At 40.9% G+C, this 22613-nt stretch overlaps 1 protein-coding gene across 8 annotated transcripts in view; it reads right to left on the bottom strand.

Moving 5' to 3' along the window:
* OSBPL3 (oxysterol binding protein like 3) overlaps positions 1-22613 on the bottom strand; it is a 185324-nt gene that overhangs the window by 84154 nt on the left and 78557 nt on the right. For all 8 annotated transcript variants that reach the window (XR_013415907.1, XM_015133885.3, XM_077998012.1 and 5 more), the window contains exon 2: positions 12900-13144. Coding sequence is in view for 7 of the 8 variants with exons in the window: in XM_015133885.3 (XP_014989371.3) it covers positions 12900-12995 (96 nt within the window). In the remaining variant the exon portion in view is untranslated. The remainder of the gene's footprint in view (positions 1-12899; positions 13145-22613) is intronic.

Here is a 22613-nt window from a genome sequence, read left to right as displayed (position 1 = left end):
AGTCTTATAACCTGGCTAGCCACAGACCAAAAACACTGGTGCCTTCATTACTTGGATAATGGGAGAATATTCACACAGTCTTTGTGGTGAACCCTTGAGAAAGCGAAGGAAAAGCAGTCCTTGCCAGCAGCTGATACTGACAACAGGGAGACAAAACCCTGTGGGCTGCCAGTTCTGTCAGTGGCTCCACCTGAGGTCCTTCCCATCCTGAGTTTCCAAAGAGAAAAACGCGTTCCAACTGTATTGACCACAGATGGATTTATAGTTAAAACAGCATTAACAAAAACACTTCAGTGCACATATGACTTTTTCCACGCTGTTGATCACTCACTCAGCATTTATGGCTACAATTACTTTGGCATGTTTTTAGGCCCCTCAGATATATTTGGAAATCATTAATATTTGTTAAATATTCCCCTAATTGTATCAAGCCCCTTAAAGCTACAAACAGCATCTTCTATGCATTTTTCTCTCCTCCTAATGCTCTGTTCGGTAAGCAGGGTCTCTTGGACTATTAAAGATGAAAACACCCAGCCCATAAATGTCATTCCTCTCTGGCCATGCAGCCCACTGCGGTGGTGATGGGGTTTTTATAGTTGCTATTGTGGTAGTGATTATAGTTATAAAAGTGACAACTACTATTTTCTTAATATGATGTACCTTGTGGTGATTCTGTAATGAAACTATTATTATCCTCATTTCACAGACGAGAAAATTGAAACTCCAAATTAGTTTGTGCAAGATCGCAAACTATTAAGAGGCAGAACCCATTTGCAGACTGAGTCTGGAGATCCCACGCAGAACCTCGCAGCTGAGTGTCCACTTTGGACAGGATCACCTAGAAGCACACTAGCACTTAGCTGAGTCCATCCAGGGCCACCTACTGACCCTCCCCTACCACTCCTGCCTCTCACCCCCACTACTCTCTCCCCTAGCGGAACGAGTCTATCTTTTGCTCCAGGGGCATGTTTCTGCCCTCCATATGCTTGCGGCTTAGTCAATAAAGACAAGATAGCTCTGTCCACCCAAGTGACTCACGGGTCTCTTCTGGGCTTTTCTCTTCCCTTCAGAGTATACCATGACGATTGGCTTTCCTGTACCATCATGGAATATTTAAGTCTCAGCGTGTGACAAAGAATGAGGAAGTCATTTACCCAGCTCTTTCATTTAGAGATGAGAAATCTACGCTGAGTGATTTGTTTGGGGCCACAAAAATGAGTGAGGGGCTTCTGAGGACCAGGACCCAGGTCTTCTGACTCCAACTCATGAGCACATACCATGTGTGGAGGGGAGAAAAACTCCAAAGCAGGCTTCTGTGTGAATGGGACTGGGGCCAGAGGCGAGACATTTTTCCCTTTTATATCACCCAGGACTGTTTTAATATTTTACCTTTATTACCTTTTAATTAAAAAAAAACTTTCAGTGACATGTCACAGAGCCCTGCCCTTTGGTGTCTGAGCACAGAAGAGAATCACAGACTCTACACTCAGATATAATACTTTTGTATGCCAACTACAGGGCATTCATGACTCTTCAAGAAGACCCACTGCTTTGCTGGACAGCACCAGCTGAGAACAGTGTTCTCTCTCACAGAGTGCTCAAAACTATTTTTTCAGAGCTAACTGAAATTTGCAATCAAAGTAGAGATACATTCTGACTAATCAACACACACATGACTTAGAATCACAGGAGTAAGTGGCAGAAGTTTAGCACAATAAACTGTTCTTTATCTTGATCCTAATCAGAAGTGTATTATTTTCACAGTGCTACACAACAACTGGTTCTCATAATGAGAACCTAGAGACAATGCTAAGATCTCAGAGAACTTTACAAATCAAAGAAGGAATGACTTTAGTGCTAAGTATGTTATAGTCCAGTTTGTAATGGAGCTTCTCTTTAATAGGGTGGTCCCTGCTCAAAGGTCCAAAGCTCATTATCAGGAACTAGAGATACAAAGATGTAAAATCAAGTGCTGGCTCTCAAGAATCTAACTTACATTACAAATGTTAATAAAAGGGATACCACAATGTTGAAAATTTGTAAATGTCAAATGGGAGATTCACACAAACCTGCTGCAGGAGCTCAGACAGACATAATCTCCAAGGCCTAGATCTACTTGAGCTGGGACTCCCAGAAAAATTGACACACAGTAAGCAGCAGGGTGTCTTAGATTCTTGAGGCCAACTTGATGAGCAGTCACAAACTTTGGTGGCTTAAATAAACAGATATTTATTTTCTAGCAGTTCTGGAGGCCAGAGGTCCAAGATCAAAGTGTTGGCAGGTCCACGCTCCCTCTGGAGGATCTCAGGGGGATTCATTCATTCCTTGCCTCTCCCAGTTTCTGGGGGCTGCCAGCATTCCATGGCATACCTTGGCTTGTAGCTGCATCACTCCAATCTCTGCCTCCACCATCACATCACCTTTTCCTCTATGTCTGTCTTCTCCCCAACGTGTTTCTTATAATGACATCTGTCAGTGAATTTAGGGCCCACCTGGATAATCTGAGATGCCCTCCTCATCTCAAATCTTTAAATTAATTACATCTGTAAAGATCCTTTTTCCAAATGTGGTAACATTCATAGGTTCCAGCATTAGGATGTGGACACATCTTGTTCTTTTAAAACAATGTACATATCTATAGGGTATATGTGCAATTTTCTTACATACACAGTTTGCATAGTGGTCAAGTCAGGGTTTTTAGGGTATCCATCACCATGTACATTGTATTCATTACCTAATTTCTCGTCCTCCTCCTCCCTCCCCCACCCTCACCCTCTGCGTCTCCGTTATCTAGATCATTCCACTTTCTATGTCCGCCCAAACACATTTTTTAGCATGCACTTATGAGAACATGTCATATTTGTCTTTCTGTGCCTGGCTTACTTCACTTAAGATAATGACCTGGTCCAGTTCCATCCGTGTTGCTGCAAAATACATGATTTCACTCTTTTTGATGGCTCAACAGTATTCCATTGTGTGTACATATCATATTTTCCTTATCCATTCAATCCTTGATGGAAACAGGTTAATTTTATATCTCTGATATTGTAAATACTGCCACAATAAAAATATGAGTGCAGGTAACTTTTAGATATATTTATTTCTTTTCCTTTGGTTAGATACCCAGTAGATCATATGGTAGTTCTTCTTTCAGTTCTTTGAGAAATTTCCATACTGTTTTCTGATGAGGCTGTACTAATTTACATTCCCATTGACAATGTGAAAGAATTCCCTTTCTTCTGCATCTTCACCACCATGCTGTTCTTTGTCTTTGTATTAATAGTCATTTGACTGATACAAGATAGTATCTCATTGTGGTTTTGATTTGCATTTCCCTGATGATTATGTTGAACATTTTTTCATATACCTGTTGGCCACTTGCATGTCTTCTTTTGAAAAATGTCTACTCATGTTCTTTGCTTGTTTTTTAATGAGATTATTTGTTTTTTGTTGTTGTGGTTGAGCTGTTTGAGTTTCTTGTATATTTTGGATATTAGTTCCCTGTTGGATGCATAGTTTGCAAATATTTTCTCCCATTTTGCAGGTTGTCTGTTCACTATTTATTATTTCTTTTGCTGTGCAGTAACTTTAGTTTAATTAAGTAGGAAGTGAACATGTTTTTTGATGATTCAACTCACTACACAGGGCACCAGGGACCACTGGGCCAAGATGTGCCAGGAATGTGATTCATCTGAAGTAGGAACAGAGAGGAGGTGATTTAGATGGTGATGTGGGCTTGTGTACAGATGCAGTGGAAAACACAGCTGAACTCGATGGTAGGGCCAGGGTGTAGGTTTTAGAGCGATGTCAGATGACACTAGCGAAGTATTCTGTTGTGCCTCTGTCCTACTTCTCACACTGTCACTTCTGGACCTTTAGTTTTTTCATACTATCAAATTACTGAAGTAGACTTTCCCCTCCCCAGGAAAGAGCTGTTGAATCGGTCAGTTTAGTTTACATTTGCATCAACAGCTTCTTGAGAACATTCCATTACCTTGTACAGCTGCTACGCCGTGCTCTCAACCGGAGCATGTGGGCCAGGGTTCTGCCTTCCTGCATCTTAAATGTGCCCACTCCCAACCATGAATAAATATATTTATTTTCTTAAGGCATTCCATGTAGTTTTCATCAAAGTAATATTTCTAAATCTCACCCAAATATATTTGCTGTGATTATTCCAGAATTGCAGAATACAGACGGTTCAGCAACTTTCCAGAAGTGTTTTAAGAGTACAGTTTCTCGTGATCTTCAGAGTGTGGAATGCAGCTGACAGTCTGTCATCTGTGGGTGTGGAGAGGAACAAAGAAGTCCTGACAACTCAAATATGTCATTTGAGCTGATACTTTAACCTCTTCTGATATCAAATGTTTGTTTGTTTCTTATAAGACTTACTCTGAGTGGGAATATATTGAGAACTCAGTCTTATTTCTTCAGCCTTCCTACCTTTGAGGTATGTCATAACCATAGGGGTGGCTAAAAGGTCAGCAGTAAGGAGGAGAAGTAAAAGGCCCAGAAAATGAGAATCTAGAAAACTATAAGAAATATACAGTTAATTATTTCTCTCAGTGGGGTCCACTAGAAAAAGAAAAAGAAAAAAAAAAAAACAAAACAGCTCCAGGCAAACGGCGACCCTAAGGCTACTTCAATCATCCACGTTCCTCTTGGCCCTGCATTCATAAAGATGTGCGCTGATGGAGGCTTGTTTAAATAACAACCATTTGTACATAAGGCATGGAACTTGAATAAACTTCTGAAGAAGCCTTCTACCATCTAAAGAAACCCAGTGCTCTCCAAATAGTTGGTTGCCTGGTCCCCTACCATTTATTAGCCATGGGACTCCAAACAAATCAGTTAATATCTCTGGGCCGTATTTCCTTTCCACAGTGGGGGAAACATTACAGACCTCACTGAGTTGTGCTGAGACTCCAAAGGGTAGCATGAAAGGATATTATGAGCTGTGAAGATGCTATCGGAGAGTTTTCACTTGGAGTGTCCCATGCTGAGTCTTCCTCTGAGAGCAGCCTAGACACAAGCCAAGCTGCCTGTCCCTGTACTGTGCCACCCGCCTCCCAGCTGGAAAGAAGCAGGGAAGCAGCTGTGACACTGCCTAAGGGCTCCCAGGACTCCACTGCTCACAAAAGGCTATGTTTATTTGTCAAACACTTACATAGCACTTCCTACTACATGCTCTCCTCAAACTAAGCAATTTACACCTAATAAGAAAACAAGGCACAGAGAGGGTATTAACTTTGAGATCAAACAGCTTATAAACAGCTGGAGATTCAAACACTGGCCATCTGGCTCCAGAGTTCATGCTCACTGCCTCTCCTCTTCTATGATCATCACAGAACAATGTGAGACAACCACGATGCTTCCAAGGTCCCTCCTCCTTGACTGGACTGTCTTGTGGTGTTTATTCAGCCTGTACTGAATACTGAAATAAATTTAGAGATACTAAATCTTAGTATCTCTAAAGACATTATGAAATTAAAAGAAATAAATGGGGCCGGGCGCAGTAGCTCACACTTGTAATCCTAGCACTTTGGGAGGCCAAAGAGGGCGGATCACCTGAAGGCATGGTGGCACTACAGGAGCACACCTGTAGTCCCAGTTACTCAGGAGGCTGAGGCAGGAGAATCGCTTGAACCCAGGAGGCAGAGGTTGCAGTGAGCCGAGATTGCGGCACTGTATTCTCCGTCTCAAAAAAAGAGAAAGAAATGGGACTAAGCATTTTTAATACCCAGACAGCTGAAATAACACCTGGACATTAAAGTGTTAATTCTCTTTTCCCTCCTTGGCAAATTCTTCCCTATTCCACTCACCTGTTTCATGAGTTCCAGCCCTGAGCCCAGCCAGGCTGGGCTCCCTGGAGTGCAGCATAATCTAATACCCTGCATAAATAAGCTCTCATTGGGTGACCCTAGGAGAGTTCAAGTCACTGTAGATTAGCAGGGTGACACGAGTGAATTGCATAATTGTATGGAAACTTACCTAGCAATAGATCTCTCCATTTCAAAACCCCTGCAATCATGAGTGAAGCACTTGTCAATTATTTTGACAGGATTTACTCTCTACTGCTAACTTCTATGCCAAATGCTAACAATACACTTTAAAAATGAATAGAGGCTGTGCTCTCTTTACAACCCATAGTCTTTCCAGTCAGAGTTGATCTCTTATTTATGCTGAACTGTTCAGCTGTCCTGTCCTTCATAGCTTCATATATCCCTGCTCAGGGCCTTTTTGTAACAGGCTCTCAATAGATATTGGTTGAAGAAATAAAATTCAAGGCTATAGGACTCTTTTGATAAAGACAAAGCATATTCAGTCATCTTTATCAAGCTAATCTGGTCTCTGGAATGTGTTACTTTGAAAGTTCTAGAAAGGAAATATAAGGGGGCAGTGGGAAAAAGATAAGAGGAAATTGCAACTACTCATATTTTACACATTTTAAAATAGCAATTCTCTCTCCCACTTAGATATTCCTTAACCCACTTAATGTATCTACAAGACTTTGTGAATGGTAATCTTTCTCCTGAGCAACTGCATGAATGAATGATTAATTCTAACCCTAACCTAATTCTACTGAGCAACTGCATGAATGAATGATTAAATTCATTCATTAATTTAATCTACATTTACTGAATGTTTCCCATGTGCTAGTCTAGATGCTTATTTACTGTTTCATTTAGTTCTCAAAAGTAAGCAAAATTATCCAAACTTAACAGCTAAAAAGCTGAGACCCAGAATGTGTTAAAAAACATGGCAAGGTTATCCAGCAGGCAAAAAGCAAAGCCGGTGAGAACACGCATCAGTTTCTAGAGCCAGCATCTTTACTTTTGTTCCAGACGTTCAATAGAGTAGTTCCTTCACAGACCGCAGGTATAGAAGAACATTTATGGATGCTATCATTTGCCAGAATAAAATCAATGGGGAAGCCCTTCTTTATTTTATTATAGATCCTCACAACTGTCACTGGAGTAGGGAGCTTAAGAATCTGTGGGCTTTTTGCTCCCGCATGTTCTCCATGTATACCTGGCCATACATTCTCACCTGCCCCAATAAAAGGATATTTGTTGCTGGTTTTCAATAAATTCAGTCCGACGATTTGTATCTTCTACGTGCAAAGCCCTGTCCTAGGTGCTATGAGAAATAAAAGGATGTATACACAGGACCCAGTACTTAAAGAACCATACACTTTTTTAACCAATGAAGCAACTGAAAGAGGAGAGACAATGGCAGTGTTAAGCATGGTATTAGCCAAGCTCAAGGTTCCAAACCAGAACATGTGTGACGGCCTCTCTCAAATCCTGTCGAGGGGCCTGGTAGAACTGGGCTGTTCTACTCCTCTGTTCCTAGTCTCTCATGAATCAACACTAATCAGCCTTTCACCCCCAGGACTGCAAGGAAACCATCTGACAATGACACCAATGACTTCCACAAACCACGGTCATTTTCAGGCATTTTATGTGACCTATCAGCAGCCATTTAAAAATAAGTTAATTAAAGCATAGCAATTCACATTTACTTTGTAAATAATCTACAATGAGCAAATCTTGTTTTTATAAAAATCATTTAAAAATCTTAAAGCAATAAATAAAAATTATTGCTAAGGAAATGACATAATTCAAAAGGGTAGTAAGGTTTCATATGATCATTCTAGCTAAAGGAATAGTGGAGCCAAAACCTGGGATGAGGAAGAACATTGAAGATCCACTTAGAACTCTACAAATAATAGGGTATGATTAAGAAAGTCAGGAGGGACCAACAACCTTTTTTTTTTTTTTTTTCAAATAAGCAGGGTGCCTTTAGTTCCTACAAGAAAAGGAGATTCCTCTATAGTGAAGGCATGATATCTGAAAAGTGATCTACTTCAAAAAGAACCAATTCTGCAGAGTGTCAGGGTTCTTAAAACAAGGTCATGTGAGTTCTGCTTCCAGAACTGGCCAAAGTAAAGGCAGCTTATCTGTAATTATACCAGTTTCTTGAATTTACAGAGGACTTTTCTCCAAAGACTTTCAATGTCTTTTAGCCACTGAAAACACTCAATGTTCTCTTACTGCATTCCAGGGGAAAAGGCGGGAGGAGAGTTTTTCCTCCTTTTTATGAATGGAGAACTGAGACAACCTACGGTTACCTGAAGTTCATCCAATAACACATTATAAAGATTGCAACAGAGAGCTCTTGATTTCAACTCTTCTCTGTCACTAAGGGGTGACAAACACAGGGCCCATGCTGTGCTCTCCCTGCCTTATGCCCAGAAGTCACAGCTAAAAATATGGTAATCTTTCCCCTGAATGCAGACTCAGCTGCAAAGTCCTTCTTAACACAATGCTCTGTGCAGCTACTACCAAGAGATAGACGCTGGCATAGGGGGCGAGAGGGGAAAATCACTTACCACCCAAGCAAGGGCATGGCTTAGCAGAATGGGGTAAGAATTCATCAACTGTTTTCACTTGTTTTAGGTATAGGTTATGCCTAAAGATGTCAAATGTAGCCCAATTATTAAACATTCTATTGTATTCTTCACAAAAGCATTTTGTTAATGCGTGGAGTAAGGCACTTTTTATTTTAAAAGTATATATTCACATGTACAGTGTATATTTTAGTGGGCTTTTGTATAACACTAAAAAGGTATGAGTGGATACATGTATGATTCTGTAAAAGTTCCTGGGAGAAAAAAAGCTAGAACTATTCACTATGAGCATTTAGGACTTTCACAAATAAGAATGAAGGTCAAACTAATGTTAACTATAATGATAAAAACATACAAACGTTTACATTTACTCAGCACCTATCCTGAGTCTGACCCTGGAATAAGTACTTATTTTTCATCCTTACCACAATGCTATGAGAAAAGAACTATTATTATTCCAATTTTATTGATGAAAAAACTGAGGCTTGGAGAGTTTAAGGTCATAGAACCAATTAATGGGTAGACCCAAGATTGGAGAGTTAATGTTCTAATCACTATGCATACCTTTCTCCTCAAATTATCTTGAAGAGATTTTATTGACAGGTTGTTTTCGTACTGGCAAAGTGAGGCTTACTGTTTTTAAAATCTCAGGAGCCCCAACACTTAAGTTAAAAGATGATAGAACCCTCCTCCTAGGGTTTTTATGGCCCTAAGTTGTACATTTTGTCTTAGGTCAGATATAAAAATGAAAACACCTAGTTCTCAATCATTTTCTCCTTCAAGGAAGCAAGCTCTTTCAACATAGATATATAGGTAGGAGAATATCAATACATAAACATATAGCTCCATGAGATTTTATATGAATAGGTCTGAGATAGGAAGACCAGGTTCAAGTTTAAGCTCAGTTCAAGAAACAAGGACAAGAGAAAATTCAGCTCCAGAAAGAGAAAGCAAGCTAGTGTGGCTGGAGTACAGACTCTCTCAAGGTCACCTGGCAATACTGGATGAGAATTTAAGTAAAAATGACTTTAAAAAACCATGTCTTCCAGCTAAGATGGTGTTTTAAGTTCATGCATTTAGTGCCCCTTCCCTATTGCCACTCTCCAAATACGGCAAAAACATACAAAATGCCACCCTCACTCCAAATATGGCAAAAATATACAAAATGCCACCCTTACTCCAAATATGGCAAAAATATACAAAGTTATAAACACGTAGGGCTCTTTTTTGTCTGTGCGATAAAAAACAAGATTAAATATTTCCAAAGAAAATGTGGTATATATACTTATGCAGTGGACTACTATTCAGCCTTAAAAAAGAAAGAAATCTTGTCATTTGCAATCACATGGATGAACCCGGAGGACATTATGCTAAGTGAAATAAACCAAGCACAGAAAGAAAAATACTGCATGATTTCACTTACATGTGGAATCTAAAAAAGTCAAACTTATAGAAACAGATGATAGAATGGTAAGTTCTGGGGATCTAATGTAACACCATGGTGACTATAGTTAATAATACTGCATTATTTACTTGAAATTGGCTATAAGAGTAGATCTTAAATGTTCTTACCACACATACACACAAAAATAACTATGGGGGGTGATGGGTATATTAATTAGCTTGATAATGGGTAATCACTTCCGAATGCGTACATGTATCAAAACATCACATTATACACCATAAATATATACAACTTTCATTTGTCATTTATTACCTCAACAAACCTGAAAAAAAAGAATAATGTGGCAAAAAAAGATTAAGTATCTCCATGGATCAGAACCAAACAGAAATGTAAAGTATACTGTAGACAGAGGTGTCCATTAGCCTGTTTCTGTGGGCATTATAATGGGGTGAAAAATGTCATCAGGAAAAGGCTGGGACTTGAGCCAGGCTCGCTGCTGGAAATCTGAAACTGTGGAGGGGGAAGCCCCCACACCACAATGAAAGAGAGCTTTAAAACTCTGCTTGCCCAGGGAGAGGTGAGGAGGGAGACATAGCCTCACAGCCAGGCACTGGGCTATGCTGTCTGGGGCTTGGTGCCGGGTCCCAGGTATTCCATCATCATCATGGAACAGCAGGCCCCTGCTGCAAATATTAGACTTGACTCTGCACTGGAGTCCTGAGAGGTGGAAAGTTGGCAATAGCAAATCCCTAGATGGGTCAGGGTGAGCGCAGAGAAAGAATACACGGGAAGCAATCTCTAGATGAAGCTCTAAGCTGCAATTCCAAAGCACATGAGAAAAACTAGCACTAAGAAAAATGACCAATAAAATCAACATCAGATGTATCCCCTTAAGATGAAAGGAAGAGAGCAATTTGAAAATGACTTTAAACTAGTGTTTGAAATACAAGTAGGTATTGGCACAGATTATCTTTAGTTATATTTCTTATTCCTCTAATTAAATTTCTTACTATGTAAATCTTGAAGTTTTAAGTGTTTAACTGGTACTCTTCAGTGACGTGACTAGAAACACAGTGTCATCCTTATATTTAGCAACTGACAGACCATCAGAGATGGCTGTGTGCCCTAAGGGAGGAGAGCTTCAAAGGTTCCTGCACCTCTGTAGCACCTTTAAAGACTGAAGCACAATCTTGGGCCAGTTTGCGAAGGCAGAGTGGGTATGGGGGGCCAAAGTGGACCACATGAATGGAAACGCATACCCTGGGACAGAACACCTTTCTTCGACAGAAGGATGAGAAAGCAGATGGACTAAGAAAATGACCTCTGGAAATAAAACAGGGGCTTTATAACCACAGGCTGAAGTTGAAATAAACTTATTAAATTCTCCACCTTCTTTGCCACAGAGGAAATAGAAGTGTCTCCATTTATAAAGCCACATTATATGCATATTAAAGCAGGAGACCCTAAATATAAAAGATGACCATTTGATGAATGACTGACTGATTGACCAAGCATTCCAAGTCAGAAAAAAGTTGAGGCATGAAGCACATTCCTCTTACCCTTTATGATGTAACTTCCAAAAAAGCTTTGTGAAAACCCAGTCAATTCCAAATAACACACTGAAAAAAGTTTCCGTAGTATTTGATCTGAGAATTTCATTGTACTGTTCCAATTCCTATGGTGTAATCACCACCTGCTACTTAAAGGAATCATGTTCTCCCCCTTTATCAAAGAAGGACATAACAATCCCTGGGTGTAAGGAAGATGGCACAGGTAGGGGATATACCACATGCTGTTTTAACCCCAACCAGAGTTTTGGCTTAGGGAGAAAAATACTCCTGTGGAAAGCTGACAAAGAGTGAACCTCATGAAACAGAACTCCAGGGAGCCATGATGCATTAGCCAATGACTAATTTTAGTCTTTTCTTTTTTTTTTTTTTAATCCCAGAAGGAACCGATGACAGTGCTGACAAAATTCTCCTTCTTAACCCCTCAGGGGAGATCCTGGAAGGCTTCCCAAATGTCAGACCTGTGGCAAAATCTAATTTTCCTGGCATCACAGATTCATGGGTGGCAAAGCTCCTTATCCCAGGCAACGCTCAGTCTGAGAGACCCCAAATGTGTAGATGTGACTGAGGTGGGAGTTATTTAATTGTTGCTTCCAATTCTGGAACCAAAGACTCTGGGTGATTTCTCAGGCCAGCACTTCCCATGAGGAAAAGGAAATGCCAACAGAGCCAGCAGGTGCTGAAAAGGCTCACAGACCACTTTGGTCATAAATTCAGCTTTCTGACAGCTCATTCTCTCACCACCTAACTGCTGGGGGAAGAATTATAATGATTAATGTGCATTTACTGCCACTGATCTAAAACCAGCAAATTCTGCCAACAAAGATTCATTAGAAAGGAAACCAAGAAACAATATATAATTACCCAACAGTTATTTAGGAGTTAATTATTCAGTCCTTTGTTTCAATTCTTTCTTCCTCCTACTTAATTCCTTTGGACAATTTTTCTGTAGATTAGGTTCCCTCATCCATTACAGATATTAAAGCAAGTGAGACTCGAAGCTACTAGCAGGGCAATCTGTGGTTACAAGCTGCCACAAAAGGTGTGATGAAGGGAAGAAAGTTGGGGTGGATATTATAATTACTTGAAAAATGATGGATGGTTTTTTTGTTTTGCTTAGCAGGATATAAAGCAAAGTGTGGGCTCTGAAGCCAAACAGACTGAGCTTTGGTTCTTTGTTTGCTCCTTACTAGCCGTGTGTCCTTGGGCAAGTAACCTGGTCAGTCTGAGTCAGCTTCCTCATGGGGAAAATGGAGATGTTAATATCTACACTGGAGGACAGTTGCAAGAATTAAACAAAATTATACGAAGAACCAAATGCAGTTCTTCCCACCTGGTAGGCACACATTATTAAAATTATACAGAATTTACTCTCCTCACACAGTCAAGAGATAACCAAAAGTAAATGCTCTTAAACTGAGAAGTAGGATTTCCCAAGTAAATGTGTGCATTTTAACCAGCAAACTTGATGGCTTATATTTGCATATTAAAATTTGCATGAGTTAAACTTTACCTGTCGACTTCCTTGCTTGGAAGAGCAGCTACTTGTGCTCCTTGAAGGTGACACCAACTTTTGGGACACACCAAGGTTCTTCTCATCACTCATCATGGACAGCAAGTCACTTGGCCTCAAGACAGTCAAAATGCCATCAGATGATAAGGGAGCCGAGAGTATGGAAGTCCCCAGTGGCAGGTGGTTTAGTTCTTATCCAAAGTGTTTAAAAAACATTTCGGGTGACCCAAAGGAAACCCTAAAACCTAAAAAAGAGAAATTAGAAAGAAGGTCAGAGGCATCAGATATCATCTCTAATTTGCCACAAATTGTCTGCAAGTGGCTTAAACATACTACAGATTACAGAGTCATGATGTTTAGCTATAGCAGGGGCCAAGAAGGAAAAGAAGCTTTACACCATTCTCTTGTTCGGAATTTTGTATAGGTGGTTTTTCATGTAGCTTTGCAATATGGCAGGCTTAAGAACATCGATATAGAAATTTGAGTCCAGACACATACAAAATCAGTACTATAAAAAAATCTTAAAACACAGTAAGACACCAGTTCACACCCACTGTGATAGCTATAATAATAATTTTTTTAATGGGAAATAACTAGTGTTGGAAAGAGTGCGGAGAAATTGGAACCCTCAGACATTGCTGGTGGAAATGTAAAATGGCATAGCCATGGTGGAAAACAGTTTGGTAGCTGTTCTATTTCTCAAAAATTTAAACACAGAATTATCATATGATCCAGTAATTCCAATCCTAGGTATAGATCCAAAAGAAGTGAAAACAGGTGCTCAAAAAGTTGTAGACCCATGTTCATAGCAATGTTATTCATGATAGTCAAAGGTGGAAAGAACCCAAATGTCCATCAACTGATGAATGGATAAACAAAATCTGGTATATACATACAATGGAATATTATCCAGATATTAAAAGGAATGAAGTACTGATACATGCTATAACATCAATGAACCTTGACAACATTAGGCTAAGTCAAATAACCCAGACACAAAAAAAACAAACATTGTATGTTTCCATATGAAATATCCAAAGTTGGCAAATCCATAGAGACAGAAGGCCAGTAATTAGTGGTTACTAGGGGGAGAGTAGGGCGATTGCTTAAGGGCTACAGAGTTTCTTTTTGGTGTGATAAGAATGTTCTGGAACTAGGCCAGGCTCAGGGGCTCATGCCTGTAATCCCAACGCTTTGGGAGGCTGAGGTGGGCGGATTACCTGAGGTCAGGATTTCGAAATCAGCCTGGCCAACATGGCGAAACTCTGTCTCTATTAAAAATACAAAAATTAGCCAGGCATGGTAGTGGGTGCCTATAATCCCAGCTACTCAGGAGGCTGAGGTAGGAGAATCGCTTGAACCTGGGTGGGTGGAGGCTGCAGTAAGCGAAAATCACGCCACTCCACTCCAGCCTGGGTGACAGAGGAACTCTTGACTCAAAAGGAAAAAAAAAAGAAGAAGAAGAAAGTTCTGGAACCAGCTAGCAGTGATGGGTGTACAACACTGTGAATGTACTAAATGTCACTAAATTGTACATTTGAAGATGGTTAAAAATGTGAATTTTATGTATATTTTATTACAACTTTTTAAAAGTTCTTCCTGGTTTTTTGGGAGTGGGGTAGAGGATTTGTTCTCTCAAAGGTTTTTGGAAAAAATCTTTAAAAACTACAACATGATATGACAAATAACCGTGGAGGGTAAAGTAGAATTTTCCATATCATCTATGAGCATATTTAAAGAAAAGGGATGATCATTCATTGAGTATATACAAATTACTGCCCAGCACTATAGTAAGGATTCCCACAAGCATTGTCTCATTTAATCAACAGCCTGACGGAAGTGGAGTATCATCACTATTTTATGGAGAAGAAAACTGAGTCTCTAAGAGGTTAGGGAACTTGCCCAATCACATAGCTGCCAAGAGGCTTAATTAGTTTTTCCCAGCCCCTTAACTACGTTGCTGGAAATGAGCACATCCCTCCCTGGTGACCAGGTCTGAGGATAACAGCTGTTGCTCCATCTCTGAGACCTAAGAGACCTGGGGAGCTGGACTAAAAAGAATCAGGAGGGAGGTATCAAGCTCTGAAGAGGCAAAAATCTCATTCCCTCCTATAGCACAGTATCCATTTCCAAGATGGCACAGTGTCTGTGATGGGGAAGGAGACTGAGAAGGGTGGTGGGGTGCAGGGTGGTGGGGGGCGGGGTGGGGGGGCGCCCTCTACAAGCACTCAGCTGGACTGCCACCTGCAGCTCTTTGGGAGTCTTGCCCTGATGGAGGGGTTTCTAGTTCTCAAAGAGGAGAAATGTGGGCCTAGAATCACTGGCTTCTCCCACAGCCCTGGGTTAAGAGTAACTAACATGTTTGGTTTTGGCTTCAGAAAACCAGGACTTTATTTAACACACTAAGTTCAAGTAAATTCTACAGCTTTCCTAAGCATGTTAACATTAAAAAAAAAAAATCCAACCCATTCCGTTATTAATGTTCACATGGTCTAATTATAAAAAGAAGAGTATCATATATTTGTCTAGGAACCTGCTAGTTAACTATGATATCAAACTTGGCTAATTATCATATACTCTTTCCTATGCCTTCATTAACACTTAGTTCTTTAAAAATAAAAAAGAGTATGTTAAAGCAATAAGCTAAAATCAAAACAATGAAAATACAAAATCTCAGAAAATGAAATTAAGGTGCCCAGAGCCATAGAGCTCAATTCCATGTTACTTTTAGATAACTCCCAAAAGCTCTTTATTCATTTAGTATTGGATCCAATAATAAGTAAGACTAAAAGCAAACCAGCACCAGCCTCTTCATAAAATTAGCCTTACTTATGGGCGCATGACTAGGTGTACCTGAAGTTAGAAGCAAATGCAGTCTAAAAAGTACCAAGAGAGTACTATAAAGATATATTAATAGTTTGTGGAAAAGCAGTGTTGGCTGTTGCTGTTTGAGAAAGAGAAAAAAAATTAAAAACGTGATGGGAGCCCCATGATGAAGTGTGTGTCTGTGCTTGGGGAGGGGAGGGGGCAGCCGCTCCCTGCTGCTATGGCAACAGATTCCACAGTAGATTAGGAATACTAGCGGAGGGTTTGTGTGTGTGTGTACAAGCTTTGTTTTTGTTTTTTCTTTAAGGCTGAGGTTCTGTTAAACGAGAGTCCGGGATGAGAGGGATGTGTGTGCAATGTAAAGGGAAAGAAACGTGGGCAATAAATGAAAGTCACAGGAATTCTACAACGGCCAAAGCAGAAACACCACAACCCTGTCCTAGAGGCAGCTGATACCGAGTCATCTTTATCTCTTTGTCCTGCAGAATTTTACCTGGGAGGCAACAGCCAGGGCTTACTAGGCCAAATCCAATAGTTATCAAAGTTGGCACTTAGAGCTAAGGGCTCTGCCAGCACGACCCCCTGGTGATCCTTACCCCTGTCTCCTTTCCCCTTCTGGGAAAGAAAGAGAGGGGACCCGCAGCCCCTCCCATGCCCTGCCCCAGGGTGGAGTCTGGGATTGTTGCCCAGGGAAATACATCTATTTCATCCCCAGAACCTTCCTGCCTAGCCTCATCAGGAATTTGGTTAAAGCCACCAAAAGCGGCCTAAAAAGTAAAAGAAGTCAAATTCCAAGAGAAGGATATATAGTCGCATACCACATCATAGGGTTTCAGTCAGTGACAGCCCACATATACGCTGGTGGTCCCGTAAGAATATAATTCCCTGTACTTTCTCTATGTTTATTACACAAGTCCTTAGATTGTATTACTGCTGCCTGCAGTATTCAGGACAGTATCACGCTGTACAGGTTTGTAGCCTGGAAGCAGTAAGCCGTACCACATAGCCCAGGTGTGTAGCAGGCTCTGCTATCCAGGTTTGCTAGGTATACTCTATGATGTTCCCACAACAAAGATGAAATTGCCTGTCACATTTCTCACAGTGTTTCCTATCATAAGCGATGCATGACTCTACTTAAAACAGGGAAGAATAAAGAAAGAAGGCAGCAGTAGCCCAAGACTAAAGTATCCCAGGTGCCAAGATGGTCACTTGAATGGAGGCAACTACTGTGTCCACTCTAGGGGATACCACAGGGATGGGCTGGGGTCACCAGAGAGGAGGCCTCGGCAGGACGGTGCATATGAAAGACCCCTGAGTGCTTTCACTCCCCCCGGGAGACCCTTCCATGGAAAACCTCTAATTCAAAGGGTTTATGGGTTTGAACAATATATGATAATTTCCCTGCTCACAGACTGTGAATAATTTAAGGGCAAACATTTATTTCCACTTTATTTTGTATTGAGAAATAACAGATATACTAAAGGGCACAAATCTTAAGTGCACATACAGAATGTTATGCTTGCAAATACTCAAATAATCATCAGCTGGATAAAAAAAAATAGAACATTTACAGCCTGCCAAGAAGGCTTCTTGGTCCCCTGGAGCTGATCTTTTTGCAGACTGCTGTCCCTGAGTAAATCTCTCCTGCAAGTACTTGTCAACATACCTTAAGGATGGAGAGCTAGGACTTCCTCAGCTTACAGGAACAGGTTTTATGGCTACTTTGGTACATTCTGCCTAATGTCAGTATTTGATGTGTGACAGAATTCAGTCTGGGATCTGCTTTTGTTTCAACAAACTACCTGGTGGTGAGGTTGAGGAGGAGAGAACTTATGGCCCTCCCCTTCATCTAAATCACAGAGGCCACCAAATCCAACAGGTGTCAAATACCAGATGCACTTGGGTCAGTTCAAAAATGCCCTGTTTGTGCCTCTGAGATGAGCTTCATCGTCTCTCACCACTGACACCCACCTTTGAGAAGCCGATGGGTCAGGACTGTGTGAAACACTAGTGTTTTGGTGAAAAGTCAAATGGACATATGACATGCAAACATAAGCTGTCCTGGGGCTTCCATTAGGAAAAGAGAACTCTGATTTCTACCCAGAATGGGGAAGAATAAATGACCAATGTACTGTCAAGTATTTTGGCAACAAAGGCTGATTTTAAGACTCATGTTAGTAGGTTTGACTTAGAAAAGATGACACAATTTGGGAAAAGACGTAAAGGTGACATTACATACAATATACGTGCGCTGGAAGGAATCAGACCTAGGTTTGAATTGGTTTTCCTTATTACAAACTCTGTACACCTTGACAAATGTATTAAGCTCTCTGATTTCTATTTTTTCTTGTATAAAATGAGGAATAATAATAGCCACCTCAGAAAATTAGAAGGATTTGGCCACATGCAGTGGCTCACACCTATAATCGCAGCAATTTAGGAGATGGACGCGACTGGATTACTTGAGGTCAGGAGTTCAAGACCAGCCTGGCCAACATGGTAAAACCCCATCTCTACTAAAAATACCAAAATTAGCAGAGCATGGTGGTGCATGCCTGTAGTCTCAGCTACTCAGGAGGCTGAGGCAGGAGAACTGCTTGAACCTGGGAGGCAGAGGTTGCAGTGAACTGAGATTGCACCACTGCACTCCAGCCTGAGAGGAGAGAGGGAAAGGAGGGAAGGGTGGAAGGAAGGGATGGAGGGAAGGAGAGAAGGAAGGAAAATTAGAAGGATTAAATAAGAAAATGAGGATACAATGTCTGGCTTTAGAATAGAATAGACACTCAGCAGATGTAAAGGCTCATTGCCTCCTCTCTCCTGGCTTCCTGAAAGTGGCAGGTGCAGCACAAGGTAAGAAGCTCTACCCCTCCTTCAACTACAAACAAATAAAGATGACAGAATCTTAAAACGTGTGTCCTTCAACATATTAACATCTCCCAAAATCCGTAACGCGAGTGTGAACAGACTAGTGTTAAATCATTAAAGCAGTGTGCTTACTTTGGAAGAAGACATAAATGCAGAAAGATAAAAGCCACAGAATTCATCACCACTAGCTCTCCAAAAAAGCAATATTATCTGGTAGATTGCAAAGAGGGGCATATAACACAGCTACTTATTAATCCATTAGGCCTGGGGGCCTGCACTCAGACACTTGGCCATGTTTTGCTTGAGAAACAGATTTTGCTTCCATAGTTGGAAACGACTTTCACGAAGGCCAGATGGCATGTAATTCCAAATAGTTTGCAATTTCCCAGTAAAATATATAAAGAAATTATGTCCTGAATTAATACTAGGAATTTTTTAAGTGAGATATCTATTTCTGGTCTTCAGTAAAATAAAATTATTCAAATCCTAGATATGCATCTTTTTACAAATGGTACCCTCTGAAACATCCTGATTTCAAAAATGTTACATGGTCAAAAGCAGGGCTTTGGTTACTTGGCTTTAAGCACAACAGACCAGAGATTCAGCATCAGAAGTTTCTGGAAGCAGGTTCTAATCACAACAACTTCAGATACCAATTGGTGATCCTGGACCTCTAAAGTGCTGCCCGTGTGTCCGAACTATCTGAACCGCTGGTCTGATCCAAGGGCACCAATACCTGACTGTTTCTGGGAGATGAGTACTAAGGCTCAGTGTCCACACAAGTCACTTCCTTAAAGTCAAACATTCCTCCACAAACCTTTTTTTTTTTTTATTTTGGTATCTTATTCTGACTTTTGGCAAGACAGGAGTCAAGAGGCCTAAAGACTCAAATGCTTACTCTGGCACATTCAAACAGAGTATCCATTTCTATTCCCTGCTCCATCCATGGCCTTCACAATCTACTTCTTCAGGGGAGATCAGATTGCTCAGAGCCCAATCCAGCAAATGAAATGCACCTGGATGCATATTTGAAGTGTGCAGCTTCCATGAGACAAAAAGCTGGATAATGGTATCTGGCTGTCAGTTTACGCTGGAAACATTTATTTGTCATCACTGAGTAAGCAAAACAACAAGCGCTATAACATCAGTCATTAGACAGAATTATGGAGCCTAACAATGAATTCTAGCCCAACCTCTGGCTTAAACAAAGCAAGAACTCCTATAACACAGCGAGATCATCACTGCTTGACCACTTTCTGTGACAGAAACAAGGCACTCCATTTCATTCTTTCTTTTTTAATCTATTCTAGACAGTTTGTCATTATTTAGAGCTGAAATAATGACTCACTATAATTTCACACACTGCTCCTAGATTTGCCCTTGGTAACTACATAAAACAAGACAGAACATTTTTTTAACCATAACCTACCATCCCCACATCCCACCCAGCAAATCTTTTCTTCTCTTGACTAAACAGCCTCATTGTCATCATCATCCATTTCTAATGGGACAAGGATCAAGAACCCTTGGGATCCCAGATGTTCAACTCTGATCACCCTTCAATTTGTGCTTCTCTCACAATGATGCCCAGATTTAAAGACAAGCTCCAGGTGTGGTCTGGACAGAGCAGAAGAGAAGGCAATGACAACCTTCCTGGCCTCAACCACACTGCAACTGTTAATACTGCTGGATTTGCCTTAGCTTTAGGGGAACCTGCATCTCTTTCCAGCTCTCAGTGTTCTTACTGGGACTGTTAGGTCATAGGGATTTCTGAGAAGTTGGGCTTCCTTCTTTCTGAAGTGGACTCCTCTACTTCCTTTAACTAAAATTCAGGACTTGACTGTTCTATTATTATTACCAACATTATAATTCATTACTAAATTATCTCATGTTAATTTTGGCCCATGTCAAGATATTTCTGGAGACCAGTGGTCATTGGCTGACTTCTTTGTCATGGCATACATAGATTGCACAGGCATATGAATTCTATACTCACCCAAGTAAATTATACTTGGAGATTTACTAACAAGAAGAGCACCAAGGACATGGAGGTCTCTGCAGCCTGACATTAATTTGCTTGTTAATTAGCATTTCTGCATACGAATTTGCCAACCCACTGTGAATACCCATAACTGTACAATCACCTACAATTTCTCAGTGTCCAGATCCACCTTTTTCAAAGTCTTCTGGATCTTACTTACAATGCAGATTTTGCTCCATTTTAGATGAGTTGAACCAGAATGTCTATCTAGGGACGGGCCTGATAATCTCCATGTTTAACACATACCCTGGGTGTTTTTTGCTTACATTAAACTTTGAGAACATAACTGACTTAGCCTGTAGCTTTCAACCCATCTTATTTGACTCCGAGCCAATCCTTCTATTTGTGTACATGTGATATGGCAGAGGGTAGGAAGCTAAAACCCTCTTTTATTATCATCATCGTAGTCCTGTGGTTTTTAAAGAGTGGTCCTCAGACTTGCAGCATCAGTATCACCTGGGACCTTGTTAGGAATGCAAAATCTCCGACCCTACCACAGACCTACAAAATCAGGAACTGAGAGTGGGACCCAGGGATCTGTTTTTCACAAGTTCTCCAGGTGACCTGAATGCACAAGTCCAAGAACCACTGCCACAGGCTAATATTACATCCACGGCATAGAATGTTTAGGCCTCTGGTATACAGAAGGTCCTCGAGTAATGTTGCTTTATTTAACTTTGTTATTTAGAAGTTTGGTGATGTTTTTTGTGACCAGAAATATGCCACAGGAAATATGCCATTGTTTTTATCAATTAGCCTATGGTAAAATTAGCTTCATATATATTGTTTCACTTGAAGTCACAGTTTCCAAGAACTTATCAATGAAGATACATGAGGACTTACTGTAAATCTGTCAGTGATTGGAGTAGACCCTGAGTTCTTTTCTGACAAAAATTTTGTCCGACTGCTTAGCTACTCCTTAATCAAGGGATAGCAAGTACCAGATACATGTGCTTCCAGTCTCCACTGCCACACTTCGTCATCATGGCAAAATTCCTCAAACAGCTCTCCAGAAAACTAAAAGACAGAGTTGGCCAGCCGGGCATGGTGGCTCATGCCTGTACTCCCAGTACTTTGGGAGGCCAAGGTAGGTATATCGCTTGAGCTCACGAGTTCAATACCAGCCTGGGCAACATGGTGAAACTCCCGTCTTTACAAAAAGTAGTAGGTTGGTGTGAAAGTAAGTGCGGATTTTGCCATTGGCACCAACCTAATACAAAAATTAGCTGGGCATGCTTGCACACATCTGTAGTACCAGCTACTGGGGAGGCTGAAGTGGGAGGATGACTTGAGTCTGGGAAGCGGAGGTTGCAGTGAGCCGAGATTTTGCCACTGCACTGCATTCCAGCCTGGGCGACAGAGTCGGATCTTGTCTCAAAAAAAAAAAAAAAATAGAGAGAGATGGCCAGGTGCAGTGGCTCATGCCTGTAATCCCAGCGCTTTGGGAGGCTAAGGTGGGCGGATCACGAGGTCAGGAGTTCAAGACAGCCTGGCCAACATGGAGAAACCCCGTCTCTACTAAAAATATAAAAATTAGCTGGGTGTGGTGGCAGGCTCCTGTAATCCCAGCTACTTGGGAGGCTGAGGCAGGAGAACTGCTTGAACCCAGGAGGTGGAGGTTGCAGTGAGCCATGATGGCGCCACTGTACTCCAGCCTGGGTGACAGAGCAAGACTACATCTAGGAAAAAAAAGAAAAAAAAAAAAGAGAGAGAGAGAGAGAGACCGAGTTGGTAAGACAGATCTATCCTGCTAAGATGCATTGCCTTATCCTGATTAAGAGCCATGATTTCACAGGACATTAGCTGCAATCTGGTCATCAAGATCAACACATATGGACCTGTCCTTGATCCTCAACACAAAACACCCATGCACCAGGTTCTTGCCAAACATTATAACTTTGAACTCTGTACTGTCCAGACTGTATCATTCAGTGGATCACACTCGGAGTGCATACTAAAATTATGTGAGAAACTTTTAAAAA

Source organism: Macaca mulatta, chromosome 3, assembly GCF_049350105.2.
Source record: "Macaca mulatta isolate MMU2019108-1 chromosome 3, T2T-MMU8v2.0, whole genome shotgun sequence".
In the NCBI taxonomy this organism is placed as follows: domain Eukaryota; kingdom Metazoa; phylum Chordata; class Mammalia; order Primates; family Cercopithecidae; genus Macaca; species Macaca mulatta.
This window is presented reverse-complemented; position numbering and strand designations above follow the sequence as displayed.